Source organism: Kogia breviceps, chromosome 3 (assembly GCF_026419965.1).
Source record: "Kogia breviceps isolate mKogBre1 chromosome 3, mKogBre1 haplotype 1, whole genome shotgun sequence".
NCBI classification, from domain to species: Eukaryota; Metazoa; Chordata; class Mammalia; order Artiodactyla; family Physeteridae; genus Kogia; species Kogia breviceps.
In genome coordinates this window covers 74,921,793-74,948,680 of record NC_081312.1, presented here as the reverse complement: position 1 = coordinate 74,948,680, position 26,888 = coordinate 74,921,793, and the positions used below count along the sequence as shown (strand labels likewise).

Below are 26,888 nucleotides of genomic sequence, written 5' to 3'. Positions count from 1 at the left end.
TCTCCACTTTTGGAATTTCTCCCTCTCATCCCTTGTCTGTTGGCCAAGCAGTAGGGGGGCTCACGGCTCTGCCACCTCAGGGAAGCCGCCTCACCTCCATGGGCCTCGGTTCCTCTTCTGTAGATGTGGGGTGTCTTGGCTCCCCCAGCTCTGACACAGGGGCAGGGCCCCCCTCCCTCAGGAGTCCAGGACGGCTCCTGGATGGTCGGCGGGGAAGGATAGGGGCTCAGGCAGAGTCTGGCACTCATGTTTATTGCAGGTCAGCAAGAGCGAGGTTCAGAGGCAGTGTCACTCCTCATCGTGCATTTTTTGCTGAGAAAGAATAAAAGGTGTGAGGGGGCAGCTGGCGGGAGGGAGGAAGGGTGTGGGAAGGAGTCGCTAGGGTTTTGAGGGGCCTAAGGGAGATGCCCTTAGTGGGGAGAGGTTCAGGCCTCAGGGATCTTGGGGTCCCATTTAGGGCTCCTTGTGGTTCGGGGGGGGTGGGACTGGGCTTTCAAAGGAGGTTCCAGTCTGTGGGGGACTTCTCTGAGCAGGAGGGGGTAGCTCAGGTGTGAGTGCTGTGGGACCCTCAGGGCTATCCAAATACAGTGGGGAGGAGTGCCCACTAAGAGGGCACTGACATTGGGGCCGCGCTGCTAGGGGGGCTAGTAGCAGGGTCTGGGGAGGGACCCACCTTGGCGCCGATGTCGCGGCTCTTGGCCCGCAGCTTGTTGACCTGGGACTCGGCGATGTCCGCCCGCTCCTCTGCCTCATCTAGCTCGTGCTGCACCTTGCGGAACTTGGACAGGTTGGTGTTGGCCTGTTCCTCCTGTGGGGGTTCGGGGGGGGTGGGAGGATGAGGCGAGAGGGGGCCCAGCCTCTTAGTCTGGGGGACTCCCTATGCCTGACCAGGGGCTCAGCACTCTTACCCTCACCCGCATTCCTGCAACAGCCTTGCCAAGGGTGTCCTGCTCCTGGCTTGGCCCCCTCCTCAAATTTGTCCAGCACTCAGACTCCCAGCCACTCACTGCCCAAGAGGAATCCCACGCTGTCTGGTCTCCCTGCCCTCACAATCCAGCTTCACCGCACCTGTCCAACTGTGACTCTGACAGGTGCTCCTGGACTGCCGGGGGTTCCTGCACTGGTGTGCTCATCAGCATGTCACATCCACACTTCTGTGCTCACCTGGATGTCCTCCCCACTGTGCTATGCCTGCTCAGGTCCTCTTCCAGGCCCAGTTCTCCTGCCACCTTCCAGCCTTCAGCACTGGCTGGCCCCCTGACCTGCATCAGCAGCTGCACTGCCTTCTCTTGGGCTTACCGGTATATGGATTATAAGCAGCTTGCGGGCAGGTCCTGGGTGGAATAAGCTTTGCTCTTATTCACTTAGAGTGCCTGACACAGCTCTGAGTTTGAGAGTTAGAGTAAATAGCAAACCCTCCATCCAGGCCTCACGCTGGAGTGGACACTTGTTGGTTCTGACACATAGGAGGCGTGTGTGGAGAAAACCATGAACTCACCGCCTCCTCGGCCTGGCGCTTGTAGGCCTTGACCTTCAGCTGCAGTTTGTCCACCAGGTCCTGTAGCCGCAGCAGGTTCTTCCTGTCCTCCTCCGTCTGGAGGCATATGGGCGGGAGAAGCCAGTTTGGGGGGAGGAACGAGAGCGATTATCTTTCCCTCCCTCACCACCCCATCTTCTCCTCACGCCTTAGCAGCTCTTCCCTCCAACAGGCCAGGTCAAAGAGGTGATGGGGAAACTTCATCTCTGACACTACTTACAGGTCAGAGGGCACGGCAAGGTCCTCAGTCCAGGATCTGAAAAGCAAGGAGGGCTGTGGCCCTAAGGTGAGAAATGGGAGGAGGGGCTCGGAACCAAATGGGATTTCTTCATCTGATAATATGGAGACATCAGGGCTGTTCCAGCTCTAATCTGGAGCACCAGAGGTGCTACTGGCCAGTGGTTCTGGAGTGACCAGAGAGGAGCTTTTCCTCATTAGTCAATGAGGAAAGCAGAAAGAAGGGATTATCATAATCCAGATCGTTCTAATCTATGATAACCCAATATACATTGTACTGGGTCAGGTATCGGGCACCAGTGGTTCCAATGTCGCGTGATCATTCCTGACCATTGCACGTGCCAGGATGCTATTGCCACTTATGGCGACAATACACCTGAAGTTCTACATCTGTATCTCTTTCCCATGCCTCTCATATCCAGCTGTCTAATGGAACAATACCCTCTTTCTCTGTCTCTCCTTCCCAGGCACACTGTGAAAATAACAGGTCAAGGGCATAAGCTCTGAGCTATACAGATGGAGGGCTTAGAACATTTTGGGATTTCTTCCTCTAAGGCCTTCTGTTTGTTGTCCCAGAAGTTCCATGGAAGATCTGAGTCTTTTCCCATCCCTGACTTTTATCACTAAAATGCCACACAATGCCCCTGCCTCTGAGGCTGGTGGAAAGATTGCTTGGACTGTTCTGAAGCCTTCATGGTAGCACTTCAGGTTATTAAAAACTGGGGAAATGCTGATTCAAAGAGCTTTCAAGAAGTAGAAGTAGATTCTCCCTTCACTAGAAAAATTCATGGACTCAAGCCAAACGGTCTCCAGAGATTGTGAAAGAAAAATAATCTCAAGACAGCTTCTCAAGGAGCAGGTGGCAGGAGGGCTGGGCGGCTATGTGTGGGGCCTGTGTGGGCCAGGAGGTGGGGTGAGGGATGCGCTTTCACGTCCCCTCCTAAGGGGCCAGCCCCAGAGCAGCCGTGGCGCCCGCACCTGGTAGGTGAGCTCCTTGATGCGGCGCTCACTCTTCCTCATGCCCTTGATCGACTCCGCGACGCGCTTCTGCTCGGCTTCCAGCTCGTTCTCCAGCTCCCGCACCCGGGCCTCCAGCTTCTGCAGCTGCTTCTTGCCGCCCTTGAGGGCGATCTGCTCGGCCTCGTCCAGCCGGTGCTGCAGGTCCTTGATGGTCTGCTCCATGTTCTTCTTCATGCGCTCCAGGTGCGCGCTCGTGTCCTGCTCCTTCTTCAGCTCCTCCGCCATCATGGCGGCCTGTGCACGGGAGAGAGCGTCAAAGAACAGGGCCCCGGGGCCTCTTCTTTCCCATTAAGGATCACCTCTTTCCCATGCTGGCCTTTGCTCCTGAGGCCCTCACACCCACAGAGTGGCAGAGTCACCGCTGTGACAGCACAGTGGCCTGGCCTGGCCCCACAGCCCTGGTTCGAGGCTTTTGGGGAGGGCAAGAAGGGGAGCGGCCACTCACGTCCGTGATGGCCTTCTTGGCCTTCTCCTCGGCGTTCCTGCACTCCTGCACTGCCTCCTCCACTTCACTCTGAAGCTGGGACAGGTCTGCCTCCATCTTCTTCTTCTGGTTGATGAGGCTGGTGTTCTAGAGAAAGGTAAAGAAAACTATTGAATATAGGCTTTGCTGCCTGATTCTACACTTTTATCCAGAGAACATTAGAACTGGTCATTTTTGTTGTTGTTGTTGTTGTTTGTTTTTTGCAGTACGCAGGCCTGTCACTGTTGTGGCCTCTCTCGTTGCGGAGCACAGGCTCCGGACGTGCAGGCCCAGCGGCCATGGCTCACGGGCCCAGCCGCTCCGCGGCATGTGGAATCCTCCCGGACCGGGGCACGAGCCCGTGTCCCCTGCATCGGCAGGCAGACCCTCAACCACTGCGCCACCAGGGAAGCCCGAGAACTGGTCATTTTTAAAGAACATGTCTTGCTTTTAGTATTTTCCTTGTTTTGCACCTGCTTTCTCTTTTCCGATGAAAATAGATATATTCTAGACATTATATCTAAAGGGACTCAGCTCTGAAGAAAGACTTCAAGCAGGAAAGGGTCTGTAGTTCTACTCCTGAGCTCTGCAGTAACATGTCTGTGCAGGAGTATGAAAATATTCCAAGGACAATGGGAACAACTTGGTTGAAGGGACTGTATCCTGGAAGTGATTAGAGTTATAGAAAGAGTGGGGGGCTTCCCTGGTGGCGCAGTGGTTGAGAGTCCTCCTGCCGATGCAGGGGACATGGGTTCGTGCCCCGGTCCGGGAGGATCCCACATACCACGGAGCTGCTGGGTCCGGGAGCCATGGCCGCTGGGCCTGCGCGTCTGGGGCCTGTGCTCCGCAAAGGGAGAGGCCACAACAGTGAAAGGCCCATGTACCGCAAAAAAAAAAAAAAAAAAAAGAAAAGAAAGAGTGGGGTAAGGAAGAGAGGACCACATCAGGGGGTGATGTCATCATTCCCATATGTACTAGATTATGGAACAAAACTCCACGGGGCAGTGCAGTGAGATGGACATAAAAACTCATTACCGAGTATAGCTGAAAACAGTGTGTATGGGATTGCAGAAAAATGGTGTTCTGTGGAGAATCTGGTTTGCAAGCAGATGCAGTTGTGCTTCTTTCAACTCCAAAAGTCCCATTTTAATACAGCAAGCTGAGGCTGGCTGTCTTCTAGATGTAGGATATCACATAACAGCATGCATTCCACGACTCCCAGATTTGTGATTTTGCCAGGCACCACCAATCAACCATGACACTCTTAGCTGTTAAGTGTCGACCCCTTTCTCAAGGTTGTGGTTCTGCAGCCATGACTAACAGAGGCGAGCTGGTCCAAGAGATGAAATAATTTATGATCCAGGTTGGACATAAGCTTTCTCAGGGCATCTGATTCAGAGCATTGCTAGATGTCCTGGCTCTGCTGCTCGGCAGGTTTCTCCCGGCCTCTCACCTGGGAGTGCAGCAGCTGCACCCGCTCGCTGGTCTCGATCAGCTCCTGCTCGGCCAGCTTCCGGGACCGTTCCGTCTGCTCCACCACGGCCCGCAGCTCCTCCAGCTCGGCCTGCAGCAGGTTGTTGCGCCGCTCCACGATGGCGATGTTCTCCTTCAGGTCATCGTTGGCACGGACCACGTCATCCAGCTGGATCTGGGTGTCCTGCGCATCAGGAGAGTGGGCGTGAGAGCGGCAGCTGGGCCCTGGCCCATCAGAAGGCTGTCACTGAACTGGATGCTGTGGAGGGCCCCTGGCGGTGGCTCAGTTGGGACCTGTGGGAGGTGCTGGCAACGGCCCCGGGGCAGGAGGGATCTGGTGCTGTGATGGGACGCCACCCCCCAACTCGGCCACCAGCCCTCTCTGGGTGGGGTGACTTCCTGCTTCCAAGAGTCACCAGGTACCTTCAGCAAGCTCTGGAGGCTCTTGACTTGCTTCTGGGCCTCGGCGGCCACGCGGTTGGCGTGGCTGAGCTGGATCTCCATCTCGTTGAGGTCGCCCTCCATCTTCTTCTTCACCCGCAGGGCCTCGTTGCGGCTGCGTGTCTCCGCGTCCAGGGAGGTCTGCAGGGAGTCCACCACCCGCAGGTGGTTGCGCTTCGCCTGCTCCATCTCCTCGTCCTTCTCTGCCAGCTTCCGCTCCATCTCTGCCTTGATCTGGTTGAACTCCAGCTGGGCCCGCAGGATCTTGCCCTCCTCGTGCTCCAGGGAAGCCTGGAGGGGGGTGTGGAGAGAGGGTTCGAGGAAGTCAGGGCACAGGATGGGGGCAGGGGTCTGTCCATGAATCGTGGATACAAAGTGAGTTCAAGAGTGCTGTAAGTGGTTCAGTCAAAGAAGCAGAAGGAGGAAGAAGAAAAGAGAATTTGAAAGATAGATAAAGAAAAGTCCTAAGAGAAGGTGATTCAGGCTCTCACAGAGGAGAGCAAGCTATGAAGACAAAGAGGAAAATGAAGAGAGCGGTGTTGCCAAGGAAACCGAGGCAATCAGGCACAGAATGTAAAAACCTGAAGAGGGAGGCAGAGGTGGAAGGAGGGTGGGGGAGTGAAAACAGGGGATCTTGTCTAAGATGTAATAGGTAAAATGTTTGTGTGATGAAGGGAACTGAGTGACCGGTTCATTCGTTCATTCCACAATATTTGTTGAGTGCCTACTATGTGCCAGGCACTGTTCTAGGCTCTGAGAATGAAGCAGTGAACAAAACTGCCTGTGAACAGTGAACAAAAAAGGGAGAGGAGAACAGGGACCATAGCCTAGAGCTCAGCTTCTTCTCCCACCGCCTGCGCCCCCTCTACCCCTGTGCGCGCACCTCGGCCTCCTCCAGGGCCGACTGCAGCTCCAGCTTCTCGGCCTCCAGCTGCTTGCGGACCTTCTCCAGCTCGTGGATGGTCTTTCCACTGGAGCCCAGCTGCTCAGTCAGGTCGGAGATCTCCTCTGTGGGAGGGGCGGGCCGCTCAGCGGGGGGGCAGCCGGGGTCCAACGGGGGGCACGCCTCTAGGAGCCGCTGGGGGGCGCCACGTGCGGACCCTCCCTGCCCCGCCCCCGCCCCCGGCCTGGGCCCGCACCCTGCAGGTTCTTGTTCTCCCGCTTGAAGGTCTCCAGGTGCTCCAGGGACTCCTCGTAGGCGTTCTTGAGCTTGAAGAGCTCGGTGCTGAGGGAGCGCGCCTCCTTCTGCGAGGACTCCAGCTCCGACTGCGACTCCTCGTACTTCTGCTTCCACTCGGCCAGGATCTGCGGGGACGGGACGCGGCTCACGTCACCGGGCAGCCCCAGCCCCACCTCCAAGGCCGCCCGGGCCCCCCTCCTGGGCTCAGCCTCCTCCCAGCCTCTGCCTCCTGGGAGGACGTTCCTGACTCCCGCCTGCCCGCCTGCTCTGGCCCCTGGCTGCGAGCGCCCAGCCTGGGCCCACCTTGTCGAAGTTCCTCTGCTTCTTGTCCAGGGCCGCGGCGGCCGCGTTGGAGCGCTCCACGTCCACCATCAGGTCTTCGATCTCATTCTGCAGCCGGTGCTTGGTCTTCTCCAGCGAGGAGCACTTGGCGTTGACTGCCTCGACGGCCTCCTCCGCGTCCTGCAGCCTCTGGGCCAGCTTCTTCCTGCCCGGGTGGTTGGGTGTATGTGTGTCACTCTACCTGGGAACAGCGGGGGGCCTTGGGACGGCCCCTCCCTGAACTGCCAGATGAGGAGGGCCCGGCCCTCCCACACAGTTCCTTGGGACACTGAGCAGCCCTTCAGGCCCTGGAACCCCAGCCTCCAGGGAGCCAGGGCTTCGGGTGCCTAGAACAGAGGCTCTTCCCTACGGGGAGCCGCATCAGGGTGGCAGCCCTCACCTCTCCCCACCCAGGCTGATCGGCGGTAGCTCCTCTGACCAACAAGCTTTTTGCTCGTCTTATACGTGAGCATCAGGTATAACCCGGGCCAAAAGCTCGCCCGTCACAGGAAGTGAGTCAGGGCCAGCCAGGGTTCACTCAGAGCGCAGGATCCCAGCTCCCTCGCAAGCACCTGTATTGCCCACCACGTTTCTCCCCACCTCCTCCCTTCCACCTCCAATCTGCCTCCCATGCTACTCAGCCTGTCTCTACCCATGTCCTCTTGAGCTTTCCTCTCTTAGAAGCAGGGTGGGGGGCTGCCCAGGACTCACTTGGCCTCCTCCAGCTCCTCGGTCCTCTGGATGGCGTCCGTCTCATACTTGGTCCTCCACTGGGCCACCTCCGAGTTGGCCTTGGACAGGACGCGCTGCAGCTCGGCCTTGGCCTCCGTCTCCTCCTCGTATTGCTCCCGCAGCAGGTCACAGTCGTGCCGGGCTGACTGCAGCGCATGGGCCAGGGCGTTCTTTGCCTGGGAGAGGCAGCACCAGGAGGTGGGTTCAGCGTCTGGGAAGGTGGGAGGGAAGGCCCTCTCCCCATTCTCCAAATCCTTTTCCTATCTATGAACTTCAACCAAGCCCCGGCCTCCTTCAGGGTGAGGGCTGGTGTGGAATCTCAACATCTTAAGGTACCTTCCCAGTTTGCCCATCCCTTCCAAATAACAAAGGAGGCACTCAGTGATGTTCGGGTGTGGCTTAGCTGAAGAGTAGAAGAACTTGGCCTGGAGGTTTTTTCATTACAGAGGCCTCTCTGTAGCTTCCAGGCTCCATTTCTGAGGTTGGTTGCCCTAGGGCTGCCATCAATCCTGTCCGCTGTCCCGTAGCTGGGCCTCACCTTGCCCTCCTCCTCCAGCTGCCTCTTGAGATCCTCCAGCTGCTGGGTGTAGGAGAGCTTCCCTCGGGTCAGCTGGGAGATCAGCGCCTCCTTTTCCTCCAGTTGCCGGGACAGCTCACCTGCAGGTGGGAACAAGGGTTTGTGGGCCATGGAAGGCGGCAACTGATGCTCTTCCGTGAGGCAGGCGCAGGGCTGGTTAGGGGCACCCACCGTTCTCCGTCTGCAGTTTGGCTCGCTGGGTGGAGAAATCATTGAGGGAGCGCTGGGCCTCTTCTAGCTTCGCCCGGTACTCGTTGGCCTGGTCCTCCAGTGTCCGGGACACCTTCTCCAGGTTTGCCTTCAGGCAGTAAGGGACAAGAGAGAGGTGAATGTGGGAGGGGCTGGGTTGACTGGAGGAAGGAAGGGAGGGCCAAGGTTGGGGAGAGCACAGAGGCAGGGGGTGGGGGGTGAAATGGGGCGGGGCTGGAGGGGCACAATCTGGAGAGGATGCATGAATTAAAGAAGGGAGAGATGGTGAGGAGATGGAGACACAGGTAAAGGGCAAGGCAGGTGCGAGGGAGAGAGGGAGAGAGACCAGAGGGCGACGAAGGGAGTGAGAATAAGAGCGATGGCAGAGAGGAAGTGGAAGGAAGGCGCACTGCGAGGCTGTGAGGGAGGAGAGGGCGAGGAGAGGAGAGCAGAGGCCCACCTTGGCCTTGATGATCTGCTCCATGTTGGAGGTGACGTCGTCCAGCTCCAGCTTGAACTCGCTCTTCTCCTTCTCCAGCTTCTGCTTCACGCGCTGCAGGTTGTCGATCTGCTCGCCCAGCTCGGCCACGCTGTCGGCGTGCTTCTTGCGCAGGGCGGCCGCCGTGGCCTCGTGCTGCAGCGTGGCCTCCTCCAGGTCCCGCCTCATCTTCTGAAACTCAGCCTCGCGCTTCTTGTTCAGCTCGATCTGCACGGACGTGGCCCCGCCGGCCTCCTCCAGCCGCTCACTGATCTCCTCCAGCTCCCGGGACAGGTCTGAGCGCAGCTTCTCCACCTTGGCCCGGGCAGTGCGCTCGGCCTCCAGCTCCTCCTCCAGCTCCTCGATGCGTGCCTGGGCAGGGTATAGGGGGCTCAGACCCACCGCCTGACCCCTCCATCAGAGCCCCCTCACCAGGGCTCTAGAAGGCTCCTGGCCAAAGCACCCAGGTCCTGCAGAGCAGTGGTTCTCACCAGGGGACATTCTGTGCCCCAGGGGACAGTCAACAAGGTCTGTAGACTTTTTTTTTTTTTTTTTTTTGTGGTATGCGGGCCTCTCACTGCTGTGGCCTCTCCCGTTGCGGGGCACAGGCTCCGGATGCGCAGGCTCAGCGGCCATGGCTCACGGGCCCAGCCGCTCCGCGGCATGTGGGATCTTCCCGGACCGGGGCACGAACCCGTATCCCCTGCAACGGCAGGCGGATTCTCAACCACTGCGCCACCAGGGAAGCCCTGTAGACGTTTTTGATTGTCATGACTTGGGGAGGGGGTGTTGCTACTGGCATCTAGTGGGCAGGGGCCAGGGAGGCTGCCAAACATCCTATAATGCACAGCCCATCAGTGGGAATTTGGTTGAAGCCAAACTCTCAAGGCATTTCCTGGAGGGGCATCTCAGACCCAGTCTGAGCATCTGCAGCCCTGAATCCTGAGAATCTGTGTTCAGAGAGGGATCTTGAGATCCTGTGAGGTCCTGGGTCTTAAAGATTCTACAGATTCACTAGGCTCTGTTCTGCTAATGATAAGGTGGGAAAGCTGGTGCTTGTATTTTACAAATATTTGCAACAGTATGCCTCCAAATAATCAAAAACTTTTGTACTCTTCTGAATTAACCACAAACTCTAATCAACTATATTCCTCACTCTCCAGGGCTTACTTTATTTATGCCCAGGGCTGGGTTCCAGCTTAATTGTTCCCTTCCAGGCCAGGTGAGTGCTAGCAGGGTGCCCTCCTCTGTATCACGTCCCTACCTCATTATTTTCTGGCCTTAGCCTTGGCCTGACTAAATTGGCAGAATGTCCTATTTACAATTTTGATCTGTTGTCTGACTAGCAAGGAGCAAAGGGGAGGATTGGTGGGATCCCTTCATCTGTGGTTATGGATGGTGTTGATGGAATGTGTGTGGGGGGGGGTCCTGGGAGCAGGAGAGGACCACCATACCCCTGCTCCCAGGATGGAGAATGGGGACTGAGTGCAAGAGCTTGGTCAGGAAGAAGGAGGAGCCACAGCCCATTGCCAAGACCTGGTGAGGATAACAGCACAGTTGTTCTGGGTTCATCAGTCAAAGAGATTGCCCAGACCAGGGTAGGAGAATCTGGGGACGTCCTAATATTCGGGCTAAAACCCAGAAGGGGCACCCAAGAAGATGGGAGGCAAGAGTGTCACTGAAGGCAGACCAGCCCCTGAGCAGCCCCCAGAGGAGGGGAACTGTGTTCATGTGTCACTTGTACCCTGGGCCATCGACCCTGAATGCTGAGGGGAGATCAGCTCTCTCCACTAGTGGTCTCATAAGAAAATGAGAGGATAAATAGCTGAGTCCCTGTGGCCTTGGGGTCACTATGTCCAGATGTGGCCATATAGCTTCTGCAGCTATGAAATGGGAACGAGAGTACCTGCCTTCCTTGCTTCCAGGGCTCTTCTGACAAACATGGGACTAAAAGCACATTAAAATTCAGGGTGCATTAAAGGCAAGGGAGACTCTGGCTGTTAATCAATCTCCTCCTGCAGAGGGATGAGAAAGCCATGCGAAAGACAAAAGAACATCTTCTTGCAAGTGGCTGGCTCACTTCTCTAGCCTGAGCTATACTAAAATGACACATATATGTCACCTCCTGGTTGACAAAGTGGGTTCCTATACAATATCTCTTCTGGTCCTCTGCAACGCAGGGGTCATTAGTCCCATTTTACAGGTGAGAGGAGAATCAGAGGCTCAGGAGGGGGAGCGACTTGCTCAAGTTTGCAGGAGTTGACTCCATATCATGGTGCTCTGTGGGGATCCAGCCTGAGTTAGTGGCTAGAGTAAATACCTGGGAAGAATAAGAACAGAGCTTCCAATTGGAAGGTGCTCCATGAAGGCCCTTCTCACCGCCATGAAGCAGGGAGAAGCACCAAAAGTAAGGGTGAGAGGAGAACGGAGTCCTACCAATTGTCCCAGAGCAGAAAACCCATGAGGTGGAGCATAGCTCAGCAAGAGAAGCCCTTTTAGTAAGTATGATCCCCACCCTCTCCCCCAGATAGTCCTGCTGAAAGAAGACATTATTGCTCTAATAGGGGAAGGCCGATGTTCCCAAGTGCCTGTAAGTCAGGGCTGTTGGGGCCTCCGGGCGGCTTGGAGTTCTAGATACTGTCTAGAACCCTAAGCAGCTCCTGCAGCCTCAGCTGCCTCAGTGCCATTGAGCTCCCGGGTGGCTACACCCAGAAAAACTTCACCTGGTTTTCCTTCAGTTTCTTCTGCAGCTGAAGGGCCAGTGCCTGCTCATCCTCAATCTTACTATTCAGCTGATTAACGTCAAACTCCTTCCTGGAGGAGAAGAGGGTGACAGGTGGTTTTCCTTTCTCTGTGCCCATCCTCTCCTTCTGCCTCGGCATGCGAGGACAAGTCCCCTCGCCCTGGCCCCGAGGGTGAAGGTGGGGGGCGGGGGCTGTGTGCCCAGAGCAGCCTTGGCCCGAGGTGCTGCAGCACCTTGCTCTCTAACCCTCAGGCCAGACACCCTCAGTAGCCCTTCCTGGCCGCGCCGCAGGCTCCTACTTCTTGAGTTTTTCTTCTAGCTGCAGCTTGTCATTCTCCAGGTCCATGTTGCTCTCCTGGGTCAGCTTCAGGTCACCCTCCAGCTTCCGCTTGGCTCGCTCCAGGTCTATGCGCACCTTCTTCTCCTGCTCCAGGGATCCCTCCAGCTGGTGGAGAAAAGGAAATGAACAGGATGTAGGAAACCTGAGATCCACAGTGCATCCTCTTCTGCTCCCTTCTAAACCCAAAGTCCAATGGGATTGGAAGTCAAACCAGCAGAGTTAGCCCTGCAAGCATGAAGGATTAGAGACCCAGCCTAGTGTGGAACTGCAGAAAGAAAAGGGCCCCAGGGGTCATGGAAGTTAGTTCTAGGGATCGGGAACCCCTTGGCCATTGGTGTTGCCTGAAAAATCCCAACCTGAGAGGGATGGAGCATGGTTGTTACTACTCACATCATCCACCTGCTGTTCCAGCTTGACCTTGGCCTTGGTCAGGGTGTTGACCTTGTCCTCCTCAGCCTGAAGGTCATCCAGGGCCTGTTGGTGGGCCTCTTGCAGAGCTTTCTTCTCCTTGGTCAGCTTGGCAATGATCTCGTCCAGCCCAGCCATCTCCTCTGTCAGGTTCTTCACCTGTTGACCAAGAACCCCATCCCCTTTAGGGTCAAAGGTCACCAACCTGGAGACATCTGTGGAGACCTCCAATGCCAAGGACCAGGGCCACACTCAGGTCTGGGAATCCTGAGGAGACTTGGGCTGGAGCCAGAGGGAGCTGCCCTCACCTTGTTCTCTGTCGCGTGCTTCTCCTTCTCCACCTTGGCCAGCGTCAGCTCCAGGTCATCAATGTCCCTCTTGAGCTCAGAGCACTCGTCTTCCAGCTTGCGCTTCTTGGCCGTGAGCTCGGCGTTCATCTCCTCTTCGTCCTCCAGCCTCTCAGTCATCTCCTTCACCTTGGCCTCCAGCTGGATCTTGTTCTTGATCAGCTGGTCGCAGCGCTCTTCCGCATCAGCCAGGTTGTCTTGTTCCTGGGAGAAGAGGACAGAGAGGAGAGATGGTGATGAAAGAGAGGAGAGATCCAGGGTCTTAAAGAGAGCCGGAGCTCTGAGACTCAGATGAGACGGGCTATAATCCAGGGGAGCGGAGAGGAGAAATGGTCTCACCGCCTGCACTTGGAGCTGCAGGTCGTTCTTCTCCTGCAGCAGGGACACCATCTTCTCCTCCAGCTCCTTGCGTCGAGCCTCTGACTTCTCCAGCGTCTCTTTGAGGCGCCCAAACTCCTCCTTCATGGTGGCCATCTCCTTCTCTGTCTCTGCGCTCTTCAGCAGTGGTTTGATCTTGAAGTAGAGCTTCATCCAGGGCCAGTTCTTGACCCCCATGAAGGCCCGAATGTTCCACTGGATTACCAGCAGGGCATCCCTGGCAAAGAAACAAGAAGGCAGGGAAGGGCACTGTAAAAGAGCACTTTGCAATCATAGGGTCAGCAGCACTCGGCTCCCAGCACATCTAAGCAAGTTTGTAGGCACCTGAGGGCAGGAACCCTGTCTTGTAGCCTTGATAGGCAACCCCACCTCAACATAACCACACTGAACATGGAGTTGCTCCATAAATATTTATTAATTGATCAATTCAACAAAAAGGCAGTTTATATCTTCCTTACTGGAGTATTAGTAGCTATGGAAGCTACCACTTGTAGAATGTCTGCTGTGTTCAGTGTTTCTAATCTCATAAGAACCTCAAGCATGTTAAAAAGATGATATTTTCCATTTAGGAATATCTATAATATATGTGTACGTTATGAAGCATGAAACAAAATGACTGTCCATGAACTCATCACCCAAACAAGAACTAGAGCATTGCCATTGTTGATTCTACCTGTGTGCTCCACCCCATCCCCTTTCCTGGTCCTTCCACCAGAAGCAGCCACTACCTTGAATCTTGTGTTTTTTGTTTCCTAACTTTTTCAAAAAATATTTTAACCATATATGTATTCATCTTTTAACAATATGCTATTTTAAAAATTATTTCTGAGCTTTATAAAAATTGCATCACACAATAGGTATCCTTCTGTGACTTGGTTTTGTTTACTCAGTTTTAGTTCCCTCCTTTTTCATTGCTTTATAATATTCCCCCGAATGAGTATACTACTATTCACCCATTCTCCTGTGGATGAAAATTCAAGTTGTTTCCAGATCTTTGCTATTTTGACCAATGCTACTATAAAGATTCTTTTTTGTCTCATGTTGAACAGGTGCAGGAGTTCTTCTGTGGCAATGCACTCAGGAGTGGAAAGGTATGTAACTGTTCAACTTTAAAAGAAAATGATACATTGTTTTCCAAAGAGATTGCACACATTTACACATCCATAAGCAGTGGGTCAGACTTCTTGATTTTTGTCAATCTAGTGTTTTAAAATGGTATCTCATTGGAGTCTTAATTTATATTTCCCTAAGGGGAATTTTCTTAAAGAATTCAAAATGAGACCCAGAGTGGCAAAATCACTTGCTCAGGCTAGCTAGTAAGTGGTGGAGCCAGGATTTGAATTTAGGTCTCCTGACCCATGCCACTTCAATCTGCTTGTCTGCCTCTTACATCTCTGGGAGTGCCTCTCTCTTTCCCTCCAGTCTCACCTGCGCTCCAGGATCTTCTTGAACTCAATGCGCATGAGCTGACCCCGGGCTTGTGCCTGGATGCGGGTGATGATGCGGCTCAGCCTCTCGTCCCGCATCTCCTCCAGCAGCCCCAGCAGCCCCGCCTTGAAGAACACCTGGGGGAGAGGGGTAGAGCCAAGGGGGCCACAGCCTCAGAGAAGGGTAGCCAGGGTGGAGGGAGAGTGTGGGAGACGCTGGCTCAGCTCCCCAGGGCCCTGTTACCCATACATCCTAGACCTGGGAGTGAAATGTGAAAAACAAGACAGAAAGGAAGCCTGGGTTCCAGCCCTTGGTTGATACGGGTAGCCAAGAATCAGGGGTTGCCTTCCAAACTCCCAGCTGGTCCACTCAGCATGGTCGCACATCCTACAACGCCACCCTATGGGGCTCTAGACTCACCTTGGTGTGGCCGAACTTGTACTGGTTGTGGTCAATGTCCAGGGAGCCCAGCAGCTTCTCTGACCCTTTCCTGCTGTCAATGAACTGGCCCTCAGGGATGGCTGCCGGGTTCAGGATGCGGTACCTGGGAGGGAGGTGCCCGTAGTTACCCACGTTCTGCACTGATCTGCTCTGCCCACAGAATCTGAGGCCACCTGAAGACTCTCTTCCCACCCGAGGCTGCCCATGCTCCCCCTGTTCCCTGAGCCCTGGGGGGCCCTGGTACCCACCTCTGCCGGAAGTCCCCGTAGAGGATGCGGTTGGGGAAGCCCTTCCTGCAGATGCGGATGCCCTCCAGCACGCCATTGCAGCGCAGCTGGTGCATGACCAGGGGGTTGTCCATCACCCCTGTGGCAGGAAGGGAGAGGGAGAGGGTCAGCCTTAGGGCAAGTGGATGCCAAGTGCCCTCTCCAGACCAGACCCTTGTGCATCGCTCACCAGGAGCCTTCCGTTCATTGGGGATGAGGCAGCGCACAAAGTGAGGGTGGGTGGTCCTCAGGTTGGTCATCAGCTTGTTCAGATTCTCCTGGGGGTGGATGCGTGTTGGAGGTCAGGAGCCACAGGGACCATCCCTTTGGTCCCTGAGCCCTGGGACCCAGACAAGCTGTCACCAGAACCCTCAAAGGGATAGGGAGCTGATACCTAATTTATGATGTGAGTTCAGGCTTGTATAGAATTTACATGCCAAAAACGACCACATAACTCTAGCTTCTTTCCTCTCCAAACTCAGAGCATCAGGTTAGAGTGGTGCAGACAAAATGCTCTGGGCTGGGCCTGCCCACCACAAGTCTCTTGGCATCTCTGGGCCCTTCTTACCCGGTGGAGGGCCGATACTGTCTGAAATGATGAGCCCTTTTTCTTGCCTCCTTTGCCTTTACTGCTGTCCCCTAATAACAAGAGAAGGAATGATGAACAAGGGCTTGAAAATGGACAAGCCCTCGGGTAGGGGCAAGGCTCCGCTGCTCACTAGATGTGTGACTTTGGGCAAGTTATTCTCTAAGTCTCAGTTTTCTCATGAGGAGGAGAAGAAGATTAGAAAAGATCAAGCATGGAGCGTGCCTTTCCAGGGCTTGGCACAAAGCAAGCATTGAAATAACTTCAGTGCTTTCTCCTCCCATTCCCTTCTAACCCCTATCCATGCTTACATCTTTCCACTTTCTACTTTTCTTCTTGTACTTTACCCTCATCGTTTCAGTTCACACCCTTTCTCATCCTTCTCTGAACTGGAGGCCCGTTTGTTCTACTGTATGTTCAGTGATCCTCTCAACATTTACTGTGACCTCCTGCAGGCACGGCTCCATGCCAGGCCTGCTGCAGTGATCTGCGTGCCACCCTCACTGATTTTCAGTTGCTCAGAGTCTTGAAGAGATGCACAGCATGTACAGCAATGTCCATAACCCAAAGGGGAAAATGGCACTTCCACAGAAGGGGTAGAGATGGGCTGTTGTGGGATCTCCTGACCCCCTCCCGTGGCTCACGGTCTCCCTCCCGCCTTTAGAGTTGTGTGCTTTGAAGCAGCGGGATCCTGGCCCCTTGCACCTCCAGAACTGCTCTGGCAGTGCAGGGCTGCCCTCTTACCGACATCAGTGGAGGCATACGAGGAGAAGAGTGTGGCCATGAGCTTGAGGGAGGACTTCTGGTACAAGCCCACTACCGTCTCGTTGAGCGGGTCTTTGTTCTTCTCCAGCCAGCCTATGATGTTGTAGTCCACGGTCCCAGCGTAGTGGATCAGGGAGAAGTGGGCTTCCGGCTTCCCCTTGATGTTACGTGGCTTCTGGAAGTTGTTGGACTTGCCCAGGTGGTTGTCGTAAAGCTTGGCCTTGAAGGTCATGTCAGTGGCCTTGGGGAACATGCACTCCTCCTCCAGGATGGACATGATGCCCATGGGCTGATGGTGGGGTGGGGAGGGGGAGAGCATCACTTGAGTGCACTCCCAGGCTTGCAGAGTCCCATACCCCGACAGAGGAGAGACTGCAGCAGGCAGGCCACAGAGAGCCCGGGCTGGTACCTCGTGTCCCGATACAGGAAGCCAATATTCCTGGAGTTAACCTAAATCCAAATACATTCAGATCTGGCCAGTGTAACCTCTTTCTGCCCCAGTGGACCCAGAGAAGAGCCCTGTATTCCCAATCCCCAGCCTCTGTCCCCCCCAGGGCTCAAGAACAGCCCCTTCTTCCTGAATGGCTCCCTGCCCCAGCGTGGGGTGAAGGCTGGAACAGAAGTGTGTCAGAGGCGCCAGACTACAGGGCAGGCCAGACTCGTGCCTATATGATGGGTAACAATCGTTCAAGGAATGGTTAGAGGGATCCAGGTTCTGCACAATGTCCTGCACTTCAGAAAGCGTAGCAGCTCTTGACTTTTCTTGGGACAGGGATCCTACTGAGAATTTGGCGAATCCAAAGACTCCCTCCCCAGAAAAATACACATACACACACACACTTGCATATACACCTCGCCCACCACCAGTCCACACACACCTTTACATACAATTTCAGGGAAATCTGAGGCCTCTGGAAGAGCAGCAGCCTGGATAACTACGCAAAGCTTTTGGGGAAGGCCCTGTTTTCTGACTGGCCGTGGCTGGGCTGGGGGAGGGGCAGTTGCTACGGCCTCTGGCCTCTATCAGCAATGGAGCCCGGCGAGTAAGTCAGCACTAGGAGCCTCCCACCAGCTCCGTCCTGTCTCCTCTGAGAAACCTCCATAGATAAGAGGAGCTGAAGACAGGCTTACCCTCAGCCAACAGGGAGAGGATGCGAAGCCAACATGTCTAGTTTCAGCCTAGTTTCTTTCCGTGAATGATGCTTCTCATGGGGTGTCAGAGGGGCCAGGAGAGCCCTCTCCTTCACTGCATCCCCCTCTTAAGACCCTGGGAGGTGTCCACCAGACAAGACAAGGTCTTAGGTGCTGGGGAGAGTAGGAAGGGCTGGACCTGTGTATGCTTGTGATGTCAGTGTGTGAAAGCAGGGTTTGGGATTCTGGGGACTAGTTTCCTGGTTGTAGAGGGACAGGGCTGTCACTTTGTCTGGGATGGCGGGTGAAGGGGACCTGGGTGGAGGGGCCGAAGCGGCACCTTCTCGATGAGGTCGATGCAGGCCTGCAGGTCCATGCCGAAGTCGATGAACTCCCACTCGATGCCCTCCTTCTTGTACTCCTCCTGCTCCAGCACGAACATGTGGTGGTTGAAGAACTGCTGCAGCTTCTCGTTGGTGAAGTTGATGCAGAGCTGCTCAAAGCTGTTGAACTACAGAGGGGGTGGGGTGGGGGAGGGGAGCGGGTCAGGCGGGCAGCTGTCCGTGGCCCACGGGGTGGGCCCAGGGCTGTGTCCAGCCCGGCAAGGGGTGCAGCTGGTCCCTCCCCTCCCCTGTCAGGGCGGGGAGGGAGAGCCGCCTGAAGACACATGACCGTCTCCACCACTGCGGAGCCCACCGCCATCCCCGCGCCTGGCCTGCAGCCGGCTCAGCCAGCGGTGGCTGCCTGTGCGAACCAGTGAGTTACTGTTCTCCTGGCCCCGGGGCTCCCCACTCACGTCGAAGATCTCGAAGCCGGCAATGTCCAGGACGCCTATGAAGTATTGGCGCGGCTGCTTGGTCTCCAGGGTGGCATTGATCCGCATCACCATCCAGTTGAACATCTTCTCGTACACGGCCTTGGCCAGCGCCCCGATGGAGTAGTACACCTGTTGGACATTCTGCCCCTTGGTGACGTACTCATTGCCCACCTTCACCCGAGGGTGGCACAGCCCCTTGAGCAGGTCGGCTGAGTTCAGCCCCATGAGGTAGGCAGACTTATCGGCATCTGGTGGAGAAGGAAAGGGATAAGCAAGCACTTTCAGCAGACCCTCTTTCCCTTCCCAGGACCATCAGGTCCTACCTCTCTCGTTAAAGAGTTGCAAATAGGGACTTCCCTGGTGGCGCAGTGGTTAAGAATCTGCCTGCCAATGCAGGGGACATGGGTTCGAACCCCGGTCTGGAAAGATCCCACATCCCGCGGAGGAACTCAGCCCGTGCGCCACAACTACTGAAGCCTGCACGCCTAGAGCCCGTGCTTCGCAAGAGAAGCCACCGCAATGAGAAGCTCGCGCACCGCAACAAAGACCCAACGCAGCCAAAAATAAAATCGCTGAAAGGCACCCCTTTTGGACACAGAATGGGAGACCGTGCTCCCAGAGGACTGTCTCTGCATGACGGGCAGACACCCATCCCCTCAGGCCTTCTCAGCGCCTGCTCTCCCGCCATTGAACCTTCAGTGCCGTCGGGCTCGGCCTGCTCCTCTCGCTGCTTCTGCTTGAACTTCATGTTTCCGTAGTGCATGATGGCGCCCGTCAGCTTGTAGACGCCGGCCTTCTCCTCAGGAGCAAAGCCCAGCACGTCGAAGGCGCTCTGGGGCAGGGCGAGAGAGGCAGAGTGGGGCCTCTGGCGGGGCGGGCGGCCCAGGAGCCCCGGGAGCCCTCCCACTACCTCCTCACTCACATCCGTGGCCACCAGCTCCTCGGAGTCGTCGATGGAGGCCACGGACACCTCCCCCTGAGACACGAAGGCGTAGTCGTAGGGGTTGTTGGTGACCAGCAGCATGTCTGTCCAGGCAAGGGACAGGGCAGGGGACGAGGCGGTGGGAGGGGGCACGGTGGGGGGGAGGGGTGGGGAGAAGGGAAGAGCGGGAGTAGGTAGAGAGGAGGACCGTCAGCCAGGACCAAGGGGGAGGATGCAGAAGAAAAGGAAAAGTGGGCGGCGGGGACCCAGGGTGGGAGGATGGTGGGCAAATGACAGGTGGGAGAAGGGGAGGCAAATGCAGAGGAGAAGGAGTAAAGCAGCAAGGAAGGGTGGAAAGGGAGGCAAGAACTGACACACGGGAGTCCAAGGTGAGGGAGGAAGAGAAAGGCAATGGGCAGATGGAAGGAGGCGGGGTGAGCAGGCTGGAGGGATGGGTGAGGAGGAGGAGGGATCTGCCCTGCACAGGCGGGCTTGCGGAGGGTGCTGGGGCAGCAGGGCCATCGGGCTGGGCTCACCCAGCAGCTCTGGCTTCTTGTTGGACAGGATCTGGTAGAAGATGTGGTAGTTCCTCTCAGCCTTCAGCTGGAAGATCACGCGGGACTTCTCCAGGAGATCTGAAGTGAGGAGAGGGGAGGAAGGCAGGTAAGGAGGGAAAGAGCCAAGCCAGCAAAAGGGCGGAGGTCAGGGGAGAAGGGCTCTCACGGCAAGTGGAGAGAGCCAGGGGAAAGATACGGTTTAAAGGAAAAGAAATTCTAAAGCCAAGAGGCAAATGTAGACAGAGACAGAAGATGGAGGGGAAATGTTGATGTGGGGCATCCAGCGGGAATGAAGGCAGAGGTGGAGGACCCGGAGGTGTGTGCAGGGCTCCCCACGTACTCACAGGTTTCTATGTCTGCAGAAGCCAACTTTCCGGTGGCTCCAAAGTGGATCCTGATGAATTTCCCCTGGGGGCAGATGGGACAAAGAGTGAGAGAACTGGCCAGAAGAGACGCGCGGAGATCCTGGACCTCAACGCAACCCAGAATGCCCTGGACGGTTCTGGAAATGTAAATGACTTCTTTGGAATCCCAGTTTAGTATCAGTAAAACAGGGAAGAGGATGCCCATCCCCACATGCCACCCAGGGATCTCTGAGCAGAAACGACACAGGAGGGGACTTCCCTGGTGGTCCAGCTGTTAGGACTCTGCTCTCCCAATGCAGGGGGCCCAGGTTCAATCCCTGGTCAGGGAACTATCAATAGATCCTGCACACCGCAACTAAAGATCCCGCATGCCACAACGAAGATCCCACGTGCCGCAACTAAAGCCCCAGCTCAGCCAAATAAATAAATAAATAAATAAATAAATATTTTTTTAAAAAAGAAAGAAATGACACAGGAATGAGCACTGATAGAATGTGTCCTGTTTGAACCTCTGATACGATCTCTTGTAATCCTCCCAATAACCAGCAAGGTAGATACTACTACCTCCGTCTCATTGATGAAGGAACTGGGGCTCAGAGAGGTGTGGGGACTTGCTGGGCAGATGGAATGCTGGGGAAATGGCTCCAATGCCCATGCTCTCTTCCCACTTCCAGTGTGGAAGAGCTTTGGAAACAGTCATAAGGAAAATCTAGAATGTGACCCAAATCAGCCCTGTTACTCGGCTCTGGAACAGCTGTGGTGGCTCAGGGTCTCTTTTCTTGAGTTCCCAGTACTCGGGGGCCAGGTTGAGTGGGGAGGGTTTGGAGTGTGTGTGTGTGTGTGTGTGTGTGTGTGTGTGTGTGTGTGTGTGTGTGTGTGTGTATGTTATTTGATATCCCAAAACCAAATGCAGGACAATCAACCAGGTGGGGTGACTGTTGGCAAAACTGCACCCCCTTTTTTTTGTTGAGGCCGCATGAGGCCAGTTGGCAGTGGTCAGGTGCACTCACGAAGCGGGAGGAGTTGTCGTTCCGGACGGTCTTGGCGTTGCCGAAGGCCTCCAGGGCGGGGTTGGCCTGGATGATCTGGTCCTCCAGGGTGCCCTGCAGGGGAGCAGAGCGCGGGGCTGCGTCTCCTGTCCTCCTCCAGGTGGTGGTGGGGAGGGCGGGGGTGTGTCTGGATGGACTGCTGGTGGGTCTGCAGCTCCAACAGGTCATATTCAGACCTCAGAGTGTGCGTCTCCTGCCAGGTAGGTCTTGAGCACTGGGCTCAGGGGTGCAGTCCACACTGTTTCCCAGGGCAGGGCTAGGGGTCACCTGGTCAGCCTGGCCCCAGTCCCCCTCTGCCGAGCCCGTGGCCCACCCGGCACCTTGGTTGCATTGACGTTGTCCTTCTTGCCACGGTCACCTATGGCTGCGATGCTGGCAAAGTACTGGATGACACGTTTCGTGTTCACAGTCTTCCCTGCCCCAGATTCTCCGCTGGGGGCAATAGGGACCCATCAGAACCCAGATTCCCACCGTCCTCCATTCGAAGTTCAGCACTGCACCCTCTTCTCTCAGAGTCCCAGCCATCTAATCTCCTCCCCCGGGGCCCAGCTCCCTGCAGAGTCCGCCCAACACTGTAGGTCACTCCGGCACTCCTCGGAGAGCCCAGTTCCTTGCAATCTCTGCCTTAAACCTTTCCTCCCCACCCCATCAGCCCCAGGAATCAGCCTGGGTCCCCCTCAGCCCACGCCCCTCTGTGGCTGGATGGTGTTTGCTCACGTGATAAGAATTGACTGGTTCTCCCGATCTGGAAGAGAAAAGAGCAGAGGCAATGGGGTCAGGGCTGAGGGCCCAGGTCCACGGGTGTGGGGCTGAGGGGCCACAGGTCAGAACAGCCGGCCCACCTGTCAGCATGTACTGGTAGGCGTTGTCGGAGATGGAGAAGATATGGGGCGGTGCCTCGCTCCTCTTCTTGCCCCGGTAGGCGGCCACCACCTCGGCGTTGTACACCGGCAGCCACTTGTAGGGGTTGACGGTGACGCAGAAGAGGCCCGAGTAGGTCTGAAGTGGGAGATAGGGCAGTCACGAGAAGTTGGAGGGGAGAGCCTGGGATGGGCCGTGGTGACAGGCAGAGGAGTCCCTGGTCAGCCCAGCTGGCTCCTCTCTTCCTGCAGCTGACCAGGGACGGGATGGGGGCAGAGAGCCCTTTGGGAGAGTTCCAACCTCCTCCCCGTGAGAGAATCGCCCCGGCCTACTTTGGACTCTGTGCAGGACAGGCTGCCCGCCGTGTGCAGGACACTCACGTAGATCATCCAGGCTGCGTAGCGCTCCTTGAGGTTGAAAAGCACCGCGGGCTCGTGCAGGAAGGTCAGCATGGCCATGTCCTCAATCTTGTCGAACTTGGGCGGGTTCTGCTGCAACACCTGGTCCTCCTTCACGGTCACCGTCTGGGGAGGGGGTGGGGCATTAGGACAGGGGTGACCACACTCCCACCAGGACCTTGCCAGCCTCGCCCACTTACCTCCTCCCAGAATACAGGCTGTGACCTGGCCTCGTTCCCCTAGCTCTTCTCTCACCAGTGCCTGGGCCCTAGCCCATAGCTCCCCATGACACCAGATAATTTGCCTGCCCACTGCCTCTCCCTTCCTAGGGACTGTCCTAGAGTCCCTGTGTCTTGCCAGTTCCCCAGACCCTGTGCCCATGAGCATCACCTTTCAGTCCCTGCTTAATTGTCTAGGGCTGGCCGCTCTCTGACCTGTGCACACACACCTTACCCTGACTCCTGGGGGCAGTACTTCAGGGCATCAATTGCTCAGGGCAAACCTTGCCACTAATGGAAGAACATCTCACCCAGTCTACCCTACACTCTTCATTGGTCACTGTCAAATGGTTTGATCGTCACTGGTCAGTTTGCCGTGCCCTGATGTCATGAGATCCTTCAAGTAGGTATTCCAGCATTTTTTACAGTGGAGAAAGCTGTGGATCGAATAACTGAATAATTTGCCAGCATGGTGGCTGCTAGTGGCAGAGCTGGGTTCAGGGTCAAAGTCCCCAGAGGTTGTGGCCTGTTATTACACACTTCAATGGGACGCAACGGTCAGCCAGCATGTCTGCGAGGCACACGGTTCAGAGCCCCTGCTGCTGGCCAGTGGTAGTTCTCGTGGCTGGCATGAGGGACCAGGACTGTGGATTTCTGAGTGCTGGTTGTCAGCCCTGGACTGAGCATTCAGCTTAAGAGCTCCTGCTCTTTACGTTCATCGGTAAAAGTTTGCTCTTGGTATGGCTGGGGAGGACTGGGGAGACTCGGTTCATGGAGGAAACTGAGGAAGAGTGGAAGGATGCAGGTTTGAGAAGGGAGCTTCATTTGATGCCGTGTCTATGCCCTCTTTATCTACAAGTCCCCTCTGAGGAGGAAACCAGCTGAGGTTTTCGGCCGCCAGCATCCTCTCTGGCAACGGGCTGGCGTGGGGTCTTGTTACACCTGCTCAGACCTAACAAGAAAGGTCAGTTCTCACTCAGATGCTGGGCTTCTCGAGGGGGGGGCTCATCCAGCACCCCCGCTGGCTTTGGCTCTTCTCCAGAGCCCCTCAGCTCCACTGCATGTGGCTCCACCCCTGCACCCACCACCCCGTGCTGTGCCCCACGCACCTTGCCGTTCTCCGTCTCCGCAGTGACCTTGCCTCCCTCCCGGGACAAGATCTTGGCCTTGACAAACTCTTCCTTGTCATCCGGCACGAAGCACTCAGTGCGGATGTCGAAAGGCCGGGTCTGGGCCTCGAGACGCTCCTTCTCTGACTTGCGGAGGTACTGAGCTGCCGCCCCAAAATCGGCCATCTGGGCATCGGTCATCTTGTCCCTCCTCTGCGGCTGAGACAGGAAGGCCCAGGCCTCAGTGGGTGGCATTGCCCTCTGCTCCCGACTCTCTGCCCCACCTCCTCACCACCTGGGTCCTATCACTCTCACCTCCCTACCTGGCCTGGGTCCAGCCCTCCCCAACTCGGGTTTTGCTTCCCTTGCCCTCTGATGTGAAGCTGAAGGAGAATCTGTGAGGGGTCTGCGTGGAGTGGAATTGGCTAGAGTTTGCTAAGGTGAGGTGCTGAGCTGCTCAGAGGAGAGACAGGGGGCCCCTGGTGTAGCAACCTGGCTTCCAGGAGAAAAATGGGGTGGTTCTCACCCGGAGATCTCTTCACAAATCCTGGAGACTCTGGACCATGGGCGGAGCCACAGAGGTACAGCCAGGTAGAGGGAAGAACAGACAAGGAGAATGAGGAAAAACGGAGGCAGGCCCATGGGGAGAAGTAAGCCGGGAGGCTAAACCGAGAGCCAGCCGAGTGGGACAGACCGACATGGGCAGTCAGGGGCAGATGAGAGGCAGAGAGACAGGAAAGAAAGGATGCAGAGCTAGTAAAAGTGAGAGGAGTGGGATGTGGAATCCGAGTTGGAAACAAGAGAGGCAAGGAGATTAGAACACGAAGCCGTGAGGGCAGGAGGAGAGACAGACAAAAAAGCATGATATTGACAAGTACTGACAAAGACCAAGAGGCAAAATAAAATTGGACAAAGAGACGGAAGCCATCCAAAGAGGGACAAAGATGGAGAAAGCACACGGAGGATACAGAAAGCAGGAGAGGACAGATGCAGGGAAAGAAATGCAGATAGGAGAAGAAAAGAGGTTTCTGGTTTTCCCCTTGGAACCTCCCCTCTGTCAGTGGAAACTTCCCAGGGCTGGAGAAAGTCAGTTTTAGCAGAAGCCTTGGGCCTCCGACTGACCTGCACCCCCGTTCCCCTCAAGTTGGGGGCTCTGAGGGCTGGCCACGGAGCTCCCACCCAAACCCCATCTTACCTGGTTCAGAGGAGTGTCAGTCTGTCCCTAGAGCACGATCCTTTATATCCCGCTGCAACCACCCACTGCCTAAATTTGGAGTCCTTCCCTAGGGACCCTCCCTCCCACCTCTCTCCCCTCCCGGCCCCTCCTCCCTTGATCCCTTGGCTCTGGAGGTGACAAGAGGACAAGAGGGCCTCCAGATTTGCCCATGAAAGGTCTGTCGCCCTAGCCCCTCTGGCTCCAGGGCCTTTTTTTAGTCCTCGGGCACATTCCTCCCCTCCAAAGGATTGATGGGCAGATAGTGGGAAGACAGGACTTCTCACATCACTGCCCCTGCACCACCAGGCCCTTACCTTGGTTATTTTTAACCTGAAGGGTGAGTTGAGCACTCTGGGTGAGGGCCACTTTCTACTGCAGGCCAGATGCTTGTCCCCTGCCCCCAACCACGGGCTCCCCTCCCTCCTTTCCTCCTGGCCTGTCCTCACACAGCCCAGGCTGGGAGCAACTCCCCACTCTATCTGGACTTGGAGTCCCGTGGTGCTGGGGACTGGTACCTGGAGCCAGGATGCCCAGGGAGGGCTCTACGGCCCAGATCCTTGACTCAGTTTCCTTTTGTCAGGAAAAGAATTGCCATGCTGCCCTCTCTGTGCAGTCCTGGTTTCCTTCTGGTCCCCAAGTCTGCAGGCAGGTGTCCTCCTGGGAATGTGAGGCTGCATTACTCTGGAGGCACATCTGGAGCCCCTAGCCCCTCCCCTGCTGCTCCTGATACAGTGACCGCCGTCTAACCGCTCAAACAGAGGAAGGGATGCCCCCACTCCACCAAAGCAGATTCGCACCCAGACCCACAGTCCAGCACCCTCACACATGGCCTTGGCCACCGTGGGTCCGTGCCCATTCTTAAACACACGCATACAGATATTTCACACTTACACACTTAAGTTTGCAGATTTTCCTTCTTGCTTTTATGCACACTGAAACACACACACACATAAGCTTTTACTCCTCCTCTGCCACCCTCTGCTCCTGGTGAGGGGCGGGGTAGGGTGGGGAGGGGCAAGAGGTGTTAATCCCGGGGCCTGAGGCGGCGGGAGAGGTGGGGGGGCTGCTCCCTTCCGCCTCTCTGGGCTGCCAGAGGATGCAGGTGCTGCTGAGACTGGCTGGGGTCCTGGCCGCCCCAGGGATTTACACGAGCTGGGCCCCAAGTTCTGCGTTCCAAAGGGCGGGGGTGGGGCTCTGCCGGCCGCTCCCCCTCCCCAGGTAGAACCCCAGCGCTCTCTCCCGACCCCGACCCTCGTGGGGCTCATACTCACACGTCCGTTCATGGGTGTCCTCCAGTGCCCCAGGCCCTTAGGGACCCCTCCCCAGCCTCCAGTGATGCCGCCTCTGGGAGGCGGTAGGTGTCAGGTCTTCAACAGGCCATGCCTGTGATGACTAAGTGGACATTGTGTGCAGGAAACAAAGCCAGACTGCCCTGCCCTGGCTTGCCCTACACCCTCACACCCAGGAACGCTCTCCCAGCTGCCCCTCCCAAACCATCTCCTGTCACTTCTCAATATAGCTCTAGAGTGGGGAGGTGGGTAGGACGGACAGGGGTCAACTTCTCTGCTTTCCACCAAATATGTGGTCTCTCCCCCAAGGCGCCAACTCCTTAGGACCCTCCACTGCCCCATTAATGGACTCAGGGATACATCTGTCTGCAGGGAACATGTACTGCACATCCAGTGTCCTTGGGGGGACCTGAATCAACCCCACATTCCCATCTCCTGCAGGTGCATATGCCAAATTGTTCCCCCAGGGGATGCAAGCTACTTGTCCCCAGCTCTAGGTCACTGGAGGACCTAGTGTGCAAGCTGGCGGTCAGCCCGTGGCCCAGTGCGTCACTGCCTGGTTCCCATTGCCATGGGGACGTGATAAGGGGCTGAGAACACCAGGTC

At 56.2% G+C, this 26,888-nt stretch overlaps 1 protein-coding gene and 1 long non-coding RNA gene across 3 annotated transcripts; one reads left to right on the top strand and one right to left on the bottom strand.

Moving 5' to 3' along the window:
• Positions 1-236: 236 nt before the first annotated feature.
• On the bottom strand, positions 237-25,650 carry LOC131753419 (myosin-6). Of its 2 annotated transcripts, none has more exons than XM_067028738.1 (38): positions 25,509-25,650; positions 23,778-23,996; positions 22,433-22,576; positions 22,034-22,190; positions 21,909-21,936; positions 21,512-21,623; positions 21,153-21,245; positions 20,122-20,185; positions 19,757-19,855; positions 19,221-19,324; positions 18,992-19,130; positions 18,278-18,546; positions 17,822-17,992; positions 16,330-16,639; positions 15,568-15,638; positions 15,190-15,277; positions 14,982-15,099; positions 14,713-14,836; positions 14,293-14,429; positions 12,826-13,081; positions 12,448-12,690; positions 12,122-12,298; positions 11,691-11,836; positions 11,372-11,462; positions 8,631-9,020; positions 8,153-8,279; positions 7,943-8,061; positions 7,384-7,580; positions 6,655-6,838; positions 6,311-6,476; positions 6,055-6,179; positions 5,154-5,462; positions 4,711-4,914; positions 3,240-3,365; positions 2,753-3,028; positions 1,499-1,594; positions 674-808; positions 237-312 (listed from the first exon to the last, which is right to left on the bottom strand). In XM_067028738.1, exons 2-38 carry the CDS (start codon positions 23,976-23,978, stop codon positions 289-291), a joined length of 5,820 nt encoding a protein of 1,939 aa, XP_066884839.1. In that variant the 5' UTR covers positions 23,979-23,996; positions 25,509-25,650; the 3' UTR covers positions 237-288. The 2 variants fall into 2 exon arrangements, with proteins under 2 accessions (XP_066884839.1, XP_058914680.1); XM_059058697.2 differs by lacking the exon at positions 25,509-25,650 and adding an exon at positions 24,304-24,328.
• LOC136793807 (uncharacterized) lies at positions 8,871-20,572 on the top strand. Its single transcript, XR_010839620.1, has 4 exons — positions 8,871-9,176; positions 9,812-9,870; positions 19,785-19,883; positions 20,140-20,572. It is a non-coding gene; the product is annotated as an uncharacterized lncRNA (long non-coding RNA).
• Positions 25,651-26,888: the final 1,238 nt, after the last annotated feature.

Excerpts from the sequence above, each read along its gene's own strand:
- LOC131753419 (XM_067028738.1), bottom strand. The coding sequence starts at position 23,978 with ATGACCGATGCCCAGATGGCCGATTTTGGGGCGGCAGCTCAGTACCTC. Across the intron at positions 3,029-3,239 it reads CCAAGAAGGCCATCACGGAC|GCCGCCATGATGGCGGAGGA; the intron begins GTGAGTGGCCGC and ends TCCCGTGCACAG. Across the intron at positions 809-1,498 it reads AGCGCCAGGCCGAGGAGGCG|GAGGAACAGGCCAACACCAA; the intron begins GTGAGTTCATGG and ends GAACCCCCACAG.